The sequence below is a fragment of the Ambystoma mexicanum genome, chromosome 10 (assembly GCF_040938575.1).
Source record: "Ambystoma mexicanum isolate Mex_15411 chromosome 10, UKY_AmexF1_1, whole genome shotgun sequence".
NCBI classification, from domain to species: Eukaryota; Metazoa; Chordata; class Amphibia; order Caudata; family Ambystomatidae; genus Ambystoma; species Ambystoma mexicanum.
The window spans coordinates 10,663,118-10,682,428 of record NC_090932.1 but is presented as its reverse complement, the minus strand read 5'-3'; the positions used below and the strand labels follow the sequence as shown (position 1 = coordinate 10,682,428).

The window sequence follows — 19,311 nt, the reverse complement described above, 5'->3', positions numbered from 1 at the left end:
GATTAGAGCAGGCGTTTTACTGGGACAGGGCTCCCAGGTACATACGAAATCCGAGTTCCAGGGCTGATTGAAGAGCCAGGCTTTCGTTTTGGACTTGAAGGCACTAAAGCATTCTTCTGATCTGATGGAGGGCATTCCAAAGCTTGGAAGCTAAGACGGGGATGCTTGATCCACCCGCTTTTTGTAATTTGAACCTAGGGATGGTTAAACAGTGGGTCTGGGCGGTTCTTTGAGGGTGGGTATGCGCGTGGTGGGATAGCCGGCTGCAGAGATACGGGGGGCTTGGTTGGCTAGGCATTTATGGGTTAGGCCTAAGGCTTTCAGTGCAATTCTTTGTTTGACCGGTAGCCAGTGTAGATTGGATCTAGATTCCGAGATGTGGTGGTTTCGCGGGATGTTTAGGGCCGCTCTTACGGCGTTGTTCTGGGAAATTTGCAATTTGTTCAGATTCTCTTGGCTGGTTCCTAGGTAGAGGGCACTACCATAGTCGATTTTAGCCATGATGAGGGTTCTGGCCAGTGTGACCGAGTTTGGGGTGGTCAGAAATGGCCTGCAGGCTGCAATGAGTTTGCAGGTGTATGCTGAGGCAGATCTGACTGCATTTGTTTGTCGGGAAAGGGATAAGGTGGCGTCAAGGTAGACGCCTAAGGTTTTAGTGTCTTTCGAAACTTGGATGGTGTTGCCATCGATGACAAACGATTGGTAGGCCGGCTCAAGTTTACTAAGGCGTTGCGTAGTGCCCAAGATGAGGAGCTCAGTCTTGTCATCGTTGAGGCATAACTGGTGTTGTGCCATCCAAGCTTGGATGACCAGGTAGACATCATTCAGGGCCTTGGTGTCAGCCAAGTAGTCTCCAGTGATGGGAATGAGTATCTGGGTGTCGTCAGCGTAATTCGTATAAGAGACACCCAGATAGTCAAGTACATCAAAGAGCGGTTTTGTAAAAACATTATAGAGTGTTGGCGACACACAAGAGCCCTGGGGGACGCCGCAGTGAATAGGGGAAGGATCAGCAGCTGCGGATTGAGAAAAGACCCGCATAGATCTATTGCTCAAGAATGATTTGATCCAGGCCGTAGCTGACGGAGAGAAGTGGGCGGCAGAGTGAAGATGTTGCATAAGATTTGGTGGTTGACCAAATCGAATGCCGCAGAGAGGTCGAGTAAAAGTAACAGGGCAAGTTTGCCGTTGTCCTTTAAGACTTCAATTTGAGTTTTTAAGTCTAGTAGAGCTGTCTCTGTTCCGTGTCTGGGGCGGAAGCCAGATTGTCTAAGACCTAGAAGATTATTGGCTTCCAGGTACTCTTGGATTTGCGGGGATGCTGCGCAGTCTAGGATTTTTAGCATGAACGGGACAGTACTAATAGGTCTGTAGTTTGTGGGTATGCTGGGGTCAAGGGAGGATTTTTTGAGCAGGGGGATCACCCATGCGTCCTTAAGGTTGTCAGGGACAGTTCCTGTTTCAAAGGAGGCATTGATGAAGGAAGTGATGCATGGGGCCGAATTGTGGGCAGATTCCTTAATAATTGGAGCAGGGCAAGGATCGCCCTGGCAGTTGGAGGGTTTGATCCTCAGGATAATGTTTTCCACCTCCGCAGTGGTGAGCAGTGAGAAGGCGAACCATTTGAGATTGGGCAAGTCAGGGGAAAGGGCCCCAGCTAGGATAGGAGGGCGATTGTCCAGTTTCAGGGTGTCTTGTTTAGCTATGATTTTAGCTTGAAGCGTGGTGATTTTATTCAGTAACGCTGCCTGAATGTTAGCACACCATTTGCTATCTTTAATGCAGGTGTCGGGAGGGGTAACGGGAGTTTCGAGCTCTTTTAGGATTTTAAAGAGTTCCTTAGAGTTGGAGTCGGCTTGCAAGATGCGATTATTAAGGGACTCTTTTTTCGCCTCTATAATGGCTGCTTTGCAGGTGAGCGATGCAGAGAAAAAAACGTCTTTGTGCGCGTCAGAAGGGTGACTTTTCCAATGATTTTCGGCACAGCGCTTGATTTTGCGGAGTACTCTTAACTGTGGAGTGAACCAAGTGTTAAGGTGTGCCCGTGGTTTGGCCTTCCTCAGTTTGATGGGGGCAATAGAGTCTATAGCTGTGAGCATGCTGCAGTTATAGATGTCAGCTAGGGTGGTGGGGCCATTGCAGGAGTCAGTTTCCGCTTTAAGTGAAGGGAGTAGCAGAGGGAGAAGTTTCTCCTTGGTTATATCCTTTCTATTTCTGGTCGGGAGAGCAGGCGCTATCAAGGTTGGGATACGGGGGGAAGCTTCAATATTAAAAGTGATGATGTGGTGGTCTGACCATAAGCAGGGGTTATTGGCCAGGACGTTGATATTGCAGTTGGAGCTGGCTGGCCAGTCTAGGGTCCTACCTTTAGAGTGTGTGGGCTCTTGGATGTGCAAGGTGAAGCCAGTGTTGGAAAGGGCGTTTTCCAAGTCTAGTGCAATGGGATCTTTGGGGTCGCCAAGTCCCATTCTGACAGGCCCCTTTAGTATTTTAGTTGAGGCAGGGAAACCACTAACAGAAGTAGGGAAAGTTAGGGTTTCTCTTTATTTCCGTGATGAATAAAAGTCTATAACGATCACTTTGCCACTTGTGTGTCAGTCTCCACGTTCTGCCCCCTTACACCGCGTTAATTAAAACTAAGAAAAAGGGATTTACACTAAATGCCTTTTTCCCAAAAAATAAAGGAAAGGAGATATGCACCGGAACACAATTCTACTATGTTTTATCAAAGGGATGTCTGAAAATGAAATGGTGGGTGGAAGCAGTCAACCTGAAGGGTTATATGGTAATGATTGAAGCAATGCATTGTGGGCCCCACATACCTTTGGGAGGAGGTTCTTGAAATGCTGCATAATCACTTGATAGGATTTTCCATTCATAGCAAAATGGTAATTATTCTTCTCATCCGCCGGGGCCACACACTTTTCAATGTTGACATATGTGTCCTAGGAGAGAGGTTAGAGTTACACACAAGCTTGGAATTCAAAGGCGTCACTTTAAAAAGAAAACGACGGCTGGACAAAAAAAGGAAATGAAGTTAAGAAACAACAATAAAAAAGTGTGGAATACAGAATATGGCAAGTGTTTTGCCTCCCCTCTATCATATTCAAGTTGAAAAAAACATGCAGAATTAACTTGTTAATTTTTTACTTCAAAAGCAGCAAAACCAGCTTTAACTATATTGGCAAGCTTACATATTTTCATACAATCTACCCAATGTGTATCTAATGAAAACTAATTCCATGCATAACATGGACCAGTGACCTTAGAGGGGTCATATTTCAGATTATTATAATTATAATTGGTCCTTTATAATGCGCTTAATACCGAAGTGGTTTCTAAGTACGGACCCGGGACTCGAACCTGTGTTGCTCTGCGTAATTTTGCTTCCAAGCCGAGCAGGTTGCCACTGAGATATAGCGAGGCCGCTCAAAAATCCAGCATTGGGAATTGTTTACCACTTGATTCGGGCGCAAAGCATTATGGGCCATATCCAGAAATGGGCGCACGTACAGATTCCTGGTGTAAGCAATGAATGAATGAATTAATGTGTGAATGAATAAGGCACTCAGACCCGTTTCTTGGGGCGGGCAAAGCGGGCAGCTGCCCAGGGCACAGAGCTTATGGGGGCACATGGAGAAGCCCAACCAGACAACTGCCACTGCTGCAGATTAATATTTTGCTTTTATGCAGCTGTCTGTATATGAACTACAGGTTCAGAGGTCAGACCATGCTGTCACCTCCCTTCCCCTTCTAGAGACATATCCCTCCCCACACCATTCCAGCTGCTGAGCAGGCCTCACTGGGGCTTTGATGCTCATCACTCCCTTTGTGTTGACAGAGCATTTCAAGTGGCGGCTATTTATAATTAGTACCCAGCGTGGGGGGGGGGGTTGGAGGGGGAGTGGCGACATCCCAGCAATGATGAGGCTTGGAATGGGGTCCTTACCACATAGGGAAAGACCCTGCTCCAAACCTCCTCGGAATAGGAGGCCGCCATCTTCCCTCGCGAAGACCAAAAGTTAAGTGTGCTCCCCGCATTCCCTGCCCGTTTTCCACATATCAGGTGCCCTCCCTAATCAAATCACACTTACCTGCGCTCCTTTGTCCCTCACTGGTGCCAGGAACATGACTGTTCCTGGCACATTTCCGGCGCGCGTTTAGCTGCCATGGAAAGGGAGAACTACGGTGGGCATTTGGTTTGTTTACTTTTTTTTATTGACTTAAATGGTTGTCATGTAAAGGGAGAAAGGACTATGGGCCTCATTAGGAGTATGTTGGTTTAAGTGGTAAAATTGGAGGTAACTCAGTTACCTCCAATTTTACCAATATGTCAAATTCTGAGTTTTGGCTTTAAGTGGAAGATTTATCTCCAGCAAAACCCTGGAGGTAAATCTTGCCACTCAACGCCCAAAAATCGACAGAATTGGCGGAATTACAGAGGCAGTAATACCGCCGCGGTAATTCTGCAAAAAAAGCCCCAATGGGTCCAATGGACCCAACATAAATGGGAATTCACACCGCTACCACCACTTGTAATCAGGCAGAAAGTGGTGGTAATTGTAAATCCATTTGGTGACATTTCAGAGGGCTTACCTCTGAAATACCTCCATACCTCCAAACTCGTAATGAGGCACTATGGGTAGTGCCGTTTTTTGCTTTTTTTTTTCCAAGTCGAGAAACGGTTCCAACGCTGCTTCTCAGCTCAAGGGAAACATGCTATTAGTAGCCTTCTACACCATGGGCCTCATTCCGAGTCCGGATGTAACCATGCCGCTATTTGCGGCATGGCTGCCTCCGAACTCGTCCAAACTCCGGCCTGGTGAATGGAGTAATTACCGGTCCATTCCGAGGTCGGAGGGACCGGTAATTCCCCATTCACCAGGGCCATTCCCCATTCCCATTAGAGCCCCCATAGGGCTCAATGGGAAGGGGGAAGGCGGCAATAACGGTACCGTAAATTACGGTACCGTTATTGACCCCTGAGTCCCTTTGCGGGTCCCGTCCTTAACGCCTGCTAAAAGCAGGCGTTAAGGAAGGACCCGCAAAGGGAACTCGTAGGAGGGCAGTAAGGGTTTGAGGGCACCGGTCTCGTTACCGGTGACCGTTAACCCTTACCGCCCTGCTCGGAATGAGGCTGTCAGGGTACTAATAGCAATAGAACCAGGAGGAGGGCATTACTGGTCTGGTAATGGCACCGTCCTCGGGTTCTATTGCTTCAGTAATGGACCATACAAGCAGACACTGTTTTACAGAAGGTGTTCTTAATTTGAGGCATTTATATTGTGAAATCACACACAAAACAATAGTTAGCCGCCAAAATCTACGCCTTCTGTTAAGAGAATTAAAACATCACACAGAAAAACGTCTAAACTGTGCCATATTTTCACGTGTTCCTATTTGACACACCAAATGGTTTATTCTTTTTTACAATAACACGTTTTCCTTACATAAAGCAGCAAGACTTCGGGGTGGCAGCAACAGTCCCTTCTGGGCAGATTGGAAGGCTCTTCATGGTAAGTCCACCCCTTGCCCAGTAAGTGGACGTGTGAACAGGGACTCTACAGCACTGCACCCGCGAGAGGGGATACAACATACAGCGCGTGTCTACTTCCCCGCTTAGGCATTTTTAAGTTTTGGGTGCTTTTTTTACCAGCTCACCTCAGCCTCAGCTGCCGGCGTGTCTGTCTATCCACACACAGAGGGTTTCTGGATTGTTTTGATTTAAAATGAATACGTGTCCATCCACAGTCGGGGGCTCACAGTGCTGACAGGTGTGCATACAGAGGTAGTGTTGGCAATGGGCATTGTAGACCTGACTGAGCCGTAAAATGACAAACCAGGAAGGCTTAGAGTCCAGTGCTATCTTTGTATACCTGCATTTGGCATTTGTGCAGGATACCCGGTCCATGCCTGGGTGCTCCCACATGAAGGAACTATGGCGGAAGAGGCGCGGCTGACGCCACGCAACAACACGCACAACTGCACCACGCTGCGGCCTCATTAAGAGCATGACTGCCGTATCAGGGTGAGAAGGGCCTGGCCTGTTTTCATGGTGAACAGCTGCACGACCCGGAGGGAAAAGCCCCATTGTATCAGTCATGGAACAAGAGTAATGGCAGACTCAGGCTCAGATCTCACCATTCTACCATTGAACTTGTACAAAAGCATGGCGGGAAAAGAAAGAGTAGAGGTGTACAAGACAAACATTAGTCCAACGGTTTATGGAGGTGTCAGTGTAAATCTCCTAGAATACATCAGGGTGAGAGTGGAATTCAAAGTCAGAGTCACCAAAACCAAAGTGTACTTGCAGAAAACAGACCACCACTATTAGGTTGGGATGACCAGACCAAATTGCAAATTAGGCTGGACCCCAGCAGGGAGGGTCAAGTGCTTTCCATAAACAAAAATGGGACGTCGATCACCAAAGAAGAATTTCAGGAATTATTTTAAGACACGCCTTGCTGTATTAATTGTTTGTTTATTTTTTGGTATAGCGCAGAAGCCAAACCCGCGAGGGTAACTGGGCGCAGGCAGTACAAGGATACTTGAGAACTTAGTTGCAATACAAGAAAAGGTTATACAGATGAGAGGAAAGCATATACAGGCAGTACAAAATACAGAACTGTAGATAGAGCAGGTAGTCTAGCGACCTGTAATCTAGTTATGCACATCCGGGAAAAGTGGCGGTGAGGTGGACGGACGGGCTAAGTGTCGAGGGAGCGAATAACTATGTACACAAGATCAGGTTAAAACAAGGAGCAGTACAAGTCAAACACAGGGTGAGACCGGTGCCAGCGACAGCAACGGTCGCACTACAAGAAAAACTCAACAAGATGCTAGAAGAAGAACCATAGAGATGGTGGAGTCATCGGAATGGCTCGGCCCTGTGGTCCTCATAAAGAAACAGAACACCGGCAACTTACATATCTGCATTGACTTACGCAGCCTAAACCTGGAAGTGGTGGCAGACAGTTACCCAATACCAAGCATAAATTAGCTGATTTTGCTGATGAAGGAGGCAAAGGTTTTTTCAAAACTAGATATGAGAGACGCCTACCATCAGATCAACCTGCATCGGAAGTCCAGACCCCTCACTGCGTTTATAACCCCATTTGGAACGTATAAATTCACCAGAATGCCTTTTGGGTTGTCTTCAGCGGCCTCTGCGTTCCAGTACATGATGGACTCCCTTTTGAAAAACATTGGAAATGTCTCATACTTTCAAGATGACATACTAATTTACACGGAGGACAAGGAGACACATGATACGGCTCTCCGCAAAGTGTTGGCAAAACTACAAGAAGCAGGAGTGCGGCTATGCTATAATAAGTGGGTACTGCAGGCAGACGAAGTAGAGTATCTGGGATATACTATATCCAAGGCAGGCATTAGCCCCAAGAAGGATTTACTGCAAGCCCTTGTGAAGGCACCTCCCCCAAACAGTAAATAAGAGTTGAGATCATTCTTGGGACTGTCCGATTATTACGCAAAATTTGTGCCAAATTTTTCAGAGACTACTGGTCCCATGAGAGAATTGCTCAAGAAAGGTGCGGAGTACCAGTGGAATGCAGAGCAAGCAAAGTCGTTTGAAGAAGTCAAAGAGGGCATTATGCATGCACCCCATCTAGAGCCTTTCAATCCTCAATGGAAAACCATGATCACTATGGATGCTAGCGCGTATGGAATAGGGGCAACCATCACCCAAAGGAAGGGCGATGATTAACACATTATTGCTTTCGCGTCCAAAGTACTCTCGCAAGCAGAGACAAATGACTCCACTACAGAAAAGGAGATGTTAGCATGTGCGTGGGCTGTGGATTACTTACTTTTGCACATACGTCTGGGGTACAACATTTTTGCTGGTTACCGACCACAAACCCCTAGTGCACCTACTGAGCCCGGGTGGGACCCCAACATCGACACCCCACCTTGCTCGCATCTCAGCTAAGTTGCAAGAATACACGTATGAACATTCCGGGGTGGAAAAATGCCCAGGCGGACTGTATGTCCAAACTCCCACTGCGCAAAGACACAGAGACCAGCTTTCTACAAGATGAGGGTGTGGTCGCATCGCTCACCCACTTGAAGAGTCAAGAATTCCTCAAAATGAGCGAAGGGCACTGGAAAGAAGAAGCAGCCAAAGATGCCACCACACCAGAAATCACGGAATGGGTCAGGAAAGGGTGGCCCGATGAGAAGTCCCTTCCAGAGGGGTTGGGTCGAATGCAAGGGGATGCTCATGAGAGGTGACCAAGTAATCCCACCCGTAGCAATGAGAAGAACCATTATATGCAGGGCTCACGCCAGTCATCTCGGAGGCATGACGAAAAGAAGAGTAAGGGAAGCATATTGGTGGCCAGAAATGGACTTAGAAATATTGATTGTGACAGAGAGGTGTCATGAGTGCGAGAATAATGACAAGCGACTTAAAGTAAGACAAGCACCACTACACCCCCACAGAGGTGCCAGGAGGAGTGTGGCAAAAATTGGGCATGAACTTCATAGGCCTGTTAGCACTAATGGAACATGAACATAAGTATGGCATAGTGTTAGTGGACTATTTATCCAAATGGGTAGAGGTCGACTTTGTATCCAACATAAGCACAACCACTGTGATTCAAGAACTCAGGAACATTTTTCAAAGAGAAGAGTTGCCCAGAAAACTGGTCACCGACAACAGAGTTCAACTCGTATCTAGAGAAATTGAAAAATGTATGAAGGAGAACAATATCCAGCAAATCAAGGCAGCCTTATATCACCAACAAGCAAATGGATTGGTGGAACACACCAACAGGTTAATTAAGGGAGCCTTGCAGTTAGCCACCGCAGTGGTACTCGATCCGCTCAGCACTGTCAAGGAAGCAGTAGCTGCTCATCACGTTACCCCCAATAGGGTCACAAACATATCGCTGTTCCATCTTCTCAGAGGACGCAGGGCAGTGTCCAACCTGGTCTCACCATGGTTGGCAAAAGTGGAAGAGGATACAAGGTGTACATGCAAGAATTGGTGTGGCGAGTGAAGAAGGCAAAGAGATATAGTGACGAAAGAAGAAAGCCGCAACCAAGCACAGACCATGAAGGAGATTTGATCAAGATTAAAATGCTACATAGAGATCCCGTGACTGGGTCCAAGTTCAGCAGACCATTGAGGGTAGTGCAGCGAGGGACAAACCATGTACGCACCCAATACGGAAAGCGATGGAACTTTGAGAGGGTGGTGCTATACGAAAAGGGGACAGGAGAAGCACCCAACCTCCAACACAAGATCAGAGAAATCAAGAGGAGAGCTTGGCCAAAGAGAACCCAACGAGAGAACAACCTGAATATGAAGAGGAGCAGAATGAAGGTAAACCATCGCAAGTCGAAGTCAGTCCCAAGACGAGTGCAGTGAGACAAGAGAGAACCAGCGAAAAAGGTGCAACACAGCCAGAAGAAAATGTAGAGAGCAGTCGACCACAGACAGGAAGAAGAAGACCAGGAAGATACACAGACTACGTGATGGAGTAAGACAAGCTGTTCAACAAAAGGAGGTATGTAGAGTAAAGAACTTTCCGGAAGTCCCGCGCAAAGTCTCGTGAGAGTTATACGCGAGATGAGAGTGGGCTTCCCGCTATCTGACACTACAAGCGCAGCGAGCCAGAGTAAGGAAGGCAGCCCAACGCTCCCCCCTGCAACCTCCTTGCTATGGACCCACTCCCTCACCCTGCATGCAGGTGAATCCAGCAAGTTTCCTTTATTACATGTGCTGTGGAAAGCAAAAACTGCAGGCGATGACGCGTTTTGCGGTTCCAAACCGCTTGTTCACATTGGAAGGTTATGACACAAACAAAGGACTAATAAGTCCCTCTTGGTCTCTATGATCACACTGCCAGAATGTCTACAGGCTGGCTTGAGCATTGAAACAACGCTGATGTACAAAATGTGCAGACGTTTTGCAATGTAAAGTTTTAACAGGACAGAATAGTGTACTGCGGCAGAGTACAGCTTCCGGAGAGACATAGCGTAGACTGAAGTTAGAAATGAAGCCATACCATAGGATTAGGGGGTGTAACATATTTTTGTATATATATAGAAACATGGTCCATTAATATACCATGGCTTATAAATAAAGTATCCATGCATATGCACAGAAGCCAATGGCCGCTTGCCAACTGATGAAGCGCCATTGGTGGGACCAAATGGCTAGTTTTATGTCCCTAATGGCTTTATCAAGAACTGGCCGTAAAGTGCAGATTAGCAGAACACAAGCTGCACACGTGCGCAATGTTTCTGCGCCGTGCCGTGCCGTTTGCCGACTTTGGGCGTGTGAATACAGATGGAGCCTAATGACAGAACTCCAGAATCAGCCCAAGTGGGTTGCACGAGACCTGTGGTGCAAGCCCTAGGTATGGGCGAGTGCACTCATTCTGCAAACATGTGTGTGCAAGTTAGCTGTGGCATGAGATGAGTAATGCTATGGCAATCCCATTCTAAATAAGGGATGGGTTTGTGTGTGTATGCAGTTATCATTACTACTATGTGCAAAATACGCAAACACGTGCAAACAATGCAAAGTGCTAAGTATGTATCATATGTGCAAATAGGCAACCGGAAAGTGCTCAGTGCATCAAAAACAACGAGCCTCCATTCTAGCCTGCGCATATCAGAGCTGCATTCCTACAGCAGAAACAAGTTAAAACATCAAGATCAAAACAGGATAAGTTCCACATCAGAAAAATATGTTAGCATATTATGCAAAAAAAGGGGGATAGTTGGCATGCTATATAAGCAACAAAAAGGTTCTGATTTATGACACATCATCTATGGCTGACTAGATAGTCTCCTGCCATTGCAAACCTTTAGTATGTCCAAAAAAACAGCCCATAAGTCAGACAGTGCAGTACATCATAGAGACATATATACAAGGTGTGCCGAGAAAGAAGAAAACCTCCCAAGGGAACAGACCTAAAACTGTCAGCTGTGTCAATAAAAATAAAAGTAAATATAAAAATAAACGAACATGAAAATACCCCTTTTAAAGAACCGAGGAAATGATCATAACTGGCACCAGTTCACCAGAACAGAGCATGTATACATCAAGTTAAGTGCCCAAGGAGGTATAAAGTTCTTCATCCAAATGATGTCCTCTTGGACCCTTGGTTTCGAGGCCGAGGATGTATTTAGTCTCCAATTGTCTTAAAATAAGTTCACGATGGCCTCCTCTAGGAGTTTCAGGCACTGAGCAAATGCCAAAACAGCCAAACCAATCTACCTTACTGGCATGCTTGATTTTAAAATATGCCGCCATTGGATAGGAGGAGTCCAGATTTTTGATGGCTCTCATATGTTGCAACACCCTCAGTTTGAGCTTGCAATGGTACTATCTACGTACCATTTGTCACATGGACAGGTAAGTACATAAACCACATGTGTGGTGTTACATGTGATCCTTGATGTTAGTAAATGGGATGTCTGTAGCTGGTAGTATTGATGGCATGTTGACATGCCTTACATTTCATGTATTTGAAGAAACCGAAGGTATTGGTGTTTAACCAACATTGACCACGTGTTTCAGCAATCAGCTTCATAAAGCTGGATACCAGATTATCTTTCAAAGAAGGGGATTTTGTATGTACTTGATATACTGTGTGCTGAGATTGTACTGAAGGGTGAGAAGCCCTAGCTGTGTATACAGAGTGATTAAAGAAGCACAACTCCAATCTCCTGCCTGTGTGTAATCATTCATAAGATCACAACAGTCACATAAATTAAAAGGTTAAATAAAGGATTCGTTTTCGATTTCTGGTCGTTTATTTTGTAATGGAATGTAAAGTGCTTGTATGTTGCGCACTTCCGCCACGTTTGTGGCCTCTTCGTGCACAGTTAGAGGTGGCCATCTCGGGGTACCCAGGCCTGGATTGTCCACATAGAGGTCCTGCCTTCTCGTTTCTGGCCAATAATCTGACTTCGTCATGACAGGGATGGGATCCCCCTCACCCTTGGGTGGGAGGCATACCAGGATAGAAGTCAGAGCACGTCCTATCCCAGAGGGGGGCACTAGCAGTTGATAAGGCCAAAATTCCTGTTCCCTCCCAAGTCCCTGCTTATGTATGTTCAGTACCTTCTTGCTTCAGCCCTTACGACTTGAGGAAAATGCTAGCCAAGTGTTCTCTTTCTTTTGAAGAACCAAAAGTCATATGGTAGCCAGCCATATGGAGCTGTATGGAGAGACCGGTTACACCCCACGCTCACTGCCTACAGTGATGTGAGCCTCAGAACCAGCAGGGGGCGGGGGCGAGAGCGCCAGCGTACCAAGATACAGAGCTTATGCGGCCGCTGGACTCACCCCGCACCACTCCCCAGCACTTGCGCATATGTATGGAGCCCGAAACTACTGGGCCAGACCTATTACACCAAGGACTTGCCGAGGAGTAGGATTCACCTGAAAGATACCCATTTACCTTCTAGACTCCCCCACTGTGACTCCCTAACATTCATTGAGACACCCTGCACCTCGGGCCACCATTGTTGCAGCACAGCGGCCCTGTGTGGGGGAAAGGGGTGGGCCTTAAACCCCTATTTGTAAAATAATTAGCAGGAAGACAGGACCAGATTGGTCAGGGCCAGTAATCCAATGAAAGGAGGAGCGGGTAGGTGGGGTGGGGTTGGGGGGGGCGGGGGCAGGGAACAGTAAGGTGTGGGACGATCGGGTAAGGTCAGAGGTGGAGGGGGATGTAGACTGAGAGACTAGGAGGCGGAAGGAGGCCGCATTGGGGTGTGGAGGCAAATTGGAGAAAAGGTGAGGTATTGGTTGGTGAGAGGAAACTGTACTGTGGTGTGAATGTGCGTGCAAGGTGAGTGAGAGTGTTAGAGGGACTGTACAGAGGCAGTGAAAAGTGAGTGAGGGAGTGAAAGGTGGGTAACTGAGTAGAAGGTGGGGTGGAGCGGCTGTAGTAGTGTGGAGTAGGGAGTCGCAGTGTAGAGGAGGGAGTCGCAGTGTGAGGAGTCGCAGTGTGGAGGAGGGAGTCGCAGTGTGGAGGAGGGAGTCGCAGTGCGAGGAGGGAGTCGCAGTGCGGAGGAGGGAGTCGCAGTGCGGTGGAGGGAGTCGCAGTGCGGAGGTGGGAGTCACAGTGTGGTGAAGGGAGTCGCAGTGTGGAGGAGGGAGGCGCAGTGTGTAGTTGCAGTGTGGCGGAGGGAGTTGCAGTGCGGAGGAGGGAGTCGCAGTGCGGTGGAGGGAGTCGCAGTGCGGAGGAGGGAGTCACAGTGTGGTGAAGGGAGTCGCAGTGTGGAGGAGGGAGGCGCAGTGTGTAGTTGCAGTGTGGAGGAGGGAGTCGCAGTGCGGAGGAGGGAGTCGCAGTGCGGAGGAGGGAGTCACAGTGCGGAGGAGAGAGTCGCAGTGTGGTGGAGGGAGTCACAGTGTGGAGGAGGGAGTCACAGTGTGGAGGAGGGAGTTGCAGTGTGGAGGAGGCAGTCGCAGTGTGGAGTCACAGTGTGGAGGAGAGAGTTGCAGTGCGGAGGAGGGAGTCGCAGTGTGTAGTCGCAGTGCGGAGGAGGGAGTTGCAGTGCGGAGGAGGGTGTCGCAGTGTGGAGGAGGGAGTCACAGTGTGGAGGAGGGAGTCACAGTGTGGTGGAGAGAGTCGCAGTGCAGAGGAGGGAGTCGCAGTGCGGAGGAGGGAGTCGCAGTGTGGAGGAGGGAGGCACAGTGTGTAGTCGCAGTGTGGAGGAGAGAGTCGCAGTGTGGAGGAGGGAGTTGCAGTGTGGAGGAGGGAGTCGCAATGCGGAGGAGGGAGTCATAGTGCGGAGGAGGGAGTCGCAGTGTGGTGGAGAGAGTCGCAGTGTGGAGGAGGGAGTCGCAGTGTGGAGGAGGGAGTCGCAGTGTGGAGGAGGGAGTCGCAGTGTGGTGGAGAGAGTCGCAGTGCAGAGGAGGAAGTCGCAGTGTGGTGAAGGGAGTCGCAGTGTGGAGGAGGGAGGTGCAGTGTGTAGTCGCAGTGTGGAGGAGAGAGTCACAGTGTGGAGGAGGGAGTTGCAGTGGGGAGGAGGGAGTCGCAGTGCGGAGGAGGTAGTCGCAGTGTGGAGGAGGGAGTTGCAGTGTGGTGGAGGAGTCGCAGTGTGGGAGGGAGTCGCTGTGTGGAGTCACAGTGTGGAGGAGAGAGTTGCAGTGTGGAGGAGGGAGGCCCAGTGTGTAGTCGCAGTGTGGAGGAGAGAGTCGCAGTGTGGAGGAGGGAGTTGCAGTGTGGAGGAGGGAGTCACAGTGCGGAGGAGGGAGTCGCAGTGCGGAGGAGGGAGTCGCAGTGTGGAGGAGGGATTCGCAGTGTGGAGGAGGGAGTCGCAGTGTGGTGGAGAGAGTCGCAGTGCGGAGGAGGGAGTCGCAGTGTGGAGGAGGGAGTCGCAGTGTGGTGCAGAGAGTCGCAGTGCAGAGGAGGGAGTCGCAGTGTGGTGAAGGGAGTCACAGTGTGGAGGAGGGAGGCGCAGTGTGTAGTCGCAGTGTGGAGGAGAGAGTCACAGTGTGGAGGAGGGAGTTGCAGTGCGGAGGAGGGAGTCGCAGTGCGGAGGAGGGAGTCGCAGTGCGGAGGAGGGAGTTGCAGTGTGGTGGAGGGAGTTGCGGTGTGTAGTCGCAGTGTGGAGGAGAGAGTCACAGTGTGGAGGAGGGAGTTGCAGTGCGGAGGAGGGAGTCGCAGTGCGGAGGAGGGAGTTGCAGTGTGGTGGAGGGAGTCGCAGTGTGGGAGGGAGTCACAGTGTGGAATCACAGTGTGGAGGAGAGAGTTGCAGTGTGGAGGAGGGAGTTGCAGTGTGGAGGAGGGAGTCGCAGTGTGTAGTCGCAGTGTGGAGGAGAGAGTCGCAGTGTGGAGGAGAGAGTCACAGTGTGGAGGAGGGAGTTGCAGTGCGGAGGAGGGAGTCGCAGTGCGGAGGAGGGAGTCGCAGTGCGGAGGAGGGAGTCGCAGTGAGGAGGAGGGAGTCGCAGTGTGGAGGAGGGAGTCGCAATGTGGTGCAGAAAGTCGCAGTGCAGAGGAGGGAGTCGCAGTGTGGTGAGGGGAGTCACAGTGTGGAGGAGGGAGGCGCAGTGTGTAGTCGCAGTGTGGAGGAGAGAGTCACAGTGTGGAGGAGGGAGTTGCAGTGCGGAGGAGGGAGTCGCAGTGCGGAGGAGGGAGTCGTAGTGCGGAGGAGGGAGTTGCAGTGTGGTGGAGGGAGTCGCAGTGTGTAGTCGCAGTGTGGAGGAGAGAGTCACAGTGTGGAGGAGGGAGTTGCAGTGCGGAGGAGGGAGTCGCAGTGTGGAGGAGGGAGTTGCAGTGTGGTGGAGGGAGTTGCAGTGTGGGAGGGAGTCGCAGTGTGGAGTCACAGTGTGGAGGAGAAAGTTGCAGTGTGGAGGAGGGAGTCGCAGTGTGGAGTTGCAGTGCGGAGGAGGGAGTTGCAGTGCAGAGGAGGGAGTCACAGTGCAGAGGAGGGAGTCGCAGTGTGGAGGAGGGAGTCGCAGTGTGGAGGAGGGAGTCACAGTGTGGAGGAGGGAGTCACAGTGTGGAGGAGGGAGTCACAGTGTGGTGGAGAGAGTCGCAATTCGGAGGAGGGAGTCGCAGTGTGGTGAAGGGAGGTGCAGTGTGTAGTCGCAGTGTGGAGGAGAGAGTCGCAGTGTGGAGGAGGGAGTTGCAGTGCGGAGGAGGGAGTCGCAGTGCGGAGGAGGGGGTCACAGTGCGGAGGAGGGAGTCGCAGTGCGGAGGAGGGAGTCACAGTGCGGAGGAGGGGGTTGCAGTGCGGAGGAGGGAGTCACAGTGTGGAGGAGGGAGTCGCAGTGTGGAGGAGGGAGTCACAGTGTGGTGGAGAGAGTCGCAATTCGGAGGAGGGAGTCGCAGTGTGGTGAAGGGAGTCGCAGTGTGGAGGAGGGAGGCGCAGTGTGTAGTCGCAGTGTGGAGGAGAGAGTCGCAGTGTGGAGGAGGGAGTTGCAGTGCGGAGGAGGGAGTCGCAGTGCGGAGTAGGGGGTCGCAGTGCAGAGGAGGGAGTCGCAGTGCGGAGGAGGGAGTCGCAGTGCGGAGGAGGGGGTCGCAGTGCGGAGGAGGGAGTCGCAGTGCGGAGGAGGGGGTAGTAGCATTAAAGGTAGGAGGCAGGTCGTAGAAGGAAAGCGAGAGACTTCAGAGGGGCAGAGGAGGAAGACCAGGGACACAGGATGGGAAGAGGGGAATAACAGACATAGATAGGGAGGGGAACATTAGGACATGGGAGGAAGGAGACCCAAGTCAGGTAGAGGGTCTGGATGGCAAAACCCTATCATCTTTAGGTACTAATATATATCAATAGTGGACGACTAGCTCAGAAAGTCCCAGAAGGAGCTCAGACAGGAAATGCGTTAGCCATTGGCTCCTCCTTGACAGGTATCTATGGATGAGACAGAAGTGCATGCCTGCCAACCCTGCCGATTGATGGCTCGCCCGGGCCTGGCTGCCTCAGTCCCAGCCAGCCCTGCACGAGCGACGAGAAGCATCCATTCCTCAGCACTGGGAGGTGAGAAATGGCCCAGTGCTGCCTGGCCTGGCCACAGATGACCTCCGCGAAAGACACGCACGTGAGGTCCAGACAAGTGTCAAGAGCGTCGTGTGACCGACGGCACACACATCCCATGCCTCCATCACACATGCCTGCCTGAGCTCATCCGAACCAGAATACTTCGAAACTCCGCAGTGTCTGTAGCATGCACACAGCTCAGCTGCATTCCGCGGCAGGGACATTCTGTGAGCTTATAGTTATATGTTTTAATAATTGAATTGACGTGTCAAGGACAGGACAGCGTCGAGGCCTTTACATTTTTTTGCAGTTGAAAGGCGCTGCAACTACGCCATGTTGCCAGTCAGCAGTCTTATAACATGGCAATATATTTCTCTCCATATTACCAGCGTTCAGGGGCTTTAAACATGCCCTTCGTTGGGCTGTGGTTCATCCCGCCCTCCGCAGCCATTTCCATGGTCTAGGGGGTAGTTAGTGGGCAGTGAGACTCTGCGGCAAACTGAAAGTTGCCTGTGTGTCTTGTTTTTGTGAGAAATTGAAATGTACCCAGTTAACAGCCTGTCATTAACTCCATACATAAATAAATCTCTTTCAAATGTGAAGCGTTGCTATCTTGAGATCCGGGGCTGCCATTGGTTGCATTTGAAAGGTTCAGTGGCGCGGGAGCTGAGTGAAGTGTAGGAAACAGTTTGTCAGAAGACCTAAGGTTGGGGGGTGAAGTCTTTTTTTATCTTCGATAAACCAAAGGAAGGTGGAATAGTGTGTGTCACTACTTATATCCTCATCATTGGAAAGGGAGGATAGCACAGGGGAAACGCGCTGGTCTTGGAAGCAAGACCACGCAGACCAACAGAGGTGTTCAAAAATAAATAAAATCCCCGAGGTAGGCCTCAAAACTAATAATTGACCTCCCACGTGTCACAATTTCATATTTGAAAAATATCTCAATTTTATTGAATTATTAAGAAATATTCACTCTACAAACAAAATAGTAAAATTTCATACATAAAAAACTAAGATCAATAAACGAATTATATACAAAAATAGCACAACACATCAAACATCTCCATTGTCGCCATGACCTGGTTAACAATAGCGTGCATCACCTCAACACATTTCCCACACTCTGTTACCGATAAACACGCTCCTTCCCCCTGTTGTTGCTGCCTAAGCTCACCACATCTTCTTAACCAGTGTGATGTGACATCATTTCCTGTGAGGTGGCCATTATGCTAATTACTATTTCTGAAACATTAAGATTCTTACAGACTTCTGGTCACAGAATGTTGGCATGTATGGTAGTGGTTACTAGTCTCTATATACTAACCCAGGCATTAGGGATGCATTGGCTACGGTGGGAAACGTTGCACACATACAAGAGAGTGAGGGATGGCCCCAGGGCCCTGCTGAAGAACTCAATAGTGAGGGATGGCCCCAGTGCCCCGCTGAAGAACTCAATAGAGGGATGACCCCAGTGCCCTGCTGCAGAACTCAATAGTGAGGGATGGCCCCAGTGCCCCGCTGAAGAACTCAATAGAGGGATGACCCCAGTGCCCTGCTGAAGAACTCAATAGAGGGATGGCCCCTGTGCCCTGCTTCAGAACTCAATAGTGAGGGATGGCCCCAGTGCCCTGCTGAAGAACTCAATAGTGAGGGATGGCCCCAGTGCCCCGCTGAAGAACTCAATAGAGGGATGACCCCAGTGCCCTGCTGCAGAACTCAATAGTGAGGGATGGCCCCAGTGCCCTGCTGCAGAACTCAATAGTGAGGGATGGCCCCAGTGCCCTGCTTCAGAACTCAATAGTGAGGGATGGCCCTAGTGCCCCGCTGAAGAACTCAATAGAGGGATGGCCCCTGTGCCCTGCTTCAGAACTCAATAGTGAGGGATGGCCACAGTGCCCCACTGAAGAACTCAATAGTGAGGGATGGCCCCAGTGCCCTGCTGCAGAACTCAATAGTGAGGGATGGCCCCAGTGCCCTGCTGCAGAACTTAATAGTGAGGGATGGCCCCAGTGCCCTGCTGCAGAACTCAATAGTGAGGGATGGCCCCAGTGCCCCGCTGAAGAACTCAATAGTGAGGGATGGCCCCAGTGCCCTGCTTCAGAACTCAATAGTGAGGGATGGCCCCAGTGCCCCGCTGAAGAACTCAATAGAGGGATGGCCCCTGTGCCCTGCTTCAGAACTCAATAGTGAGGAATGGCCCCAGTGCCCTGCTTCAGAACTCAATAGTGAGGGATGGCCCCAGTGCCCCGCTGAAGAACTCAATCGAGGGTTGGCCCCTGTGCCCTGCTTCAGAACTCAATAGAGGGATGGCCCCTGTGCCCTGCTGCAGAACTCAATAGTGAGGGATGGCCCCAGTCCCCCGCTGAAGAACTCAATAGAGGGATGGCCCCTGTGCCCTGCTGCAGAACTCAATAGTGAGGGATGGCCCCAGTGCCCTGCTGAAGAACTTAATCAAGGGATGGCCCCTGTGCCCTGCTTCAGAACTCAATGGAGGGATGGCCACAGTGCCCCACTGAAGAACTCAATAGTGAGGGATGGCCCCAGTGCCCTGCTGCAGAACTCAATAGTGAGGGATGGCCCCAGTGCCCTGCTGCAGAACTTAATAGTGAGGGATGGCCCCAGTGCCATGCTGCAGAACTCAATAGTGAGGGATGGCCCCAGTGCCCCGCTGAAGAACTCAATAGTGAGGGATGGCCCCAGTGCCCTGCTTCAGAACTCAATAGTGAGGGATGGCCCCAGTGCCCCGCTGAAGAACTCAATAGAGGGATGGCCCCTGTGCCCTGCTTCAGAACTCAATAGAGGGATGGCCCCTGTGCCCTGCTGCAGAACTCAATA

General features: G+C 50.3%; 1 protein-coding gene across 1 annotated transcript in view; it reads right to left on the bottom strand.

Moving 5' to 3' along the window:
* Nucleotides 1-19,311, bottom strand: part of LOC138491098 (probable cation-transporting ATPase 13A4) — a 1,104,196-nt gene that overhangs the window by 299,609 nt on the left and 785,276 nt on the right. The window contains exon 20 of the mRNA XM_069617413.1: nucleotides 2,823-2,945. Coding sequence (XP_069473514.1) covers nucleotides 2,823-2,945 — 123 coding nt within the window. The remainder of the gene's footprint in view (nucleotides 1-2,822; nucleotides 2,946-19,311) is intronic.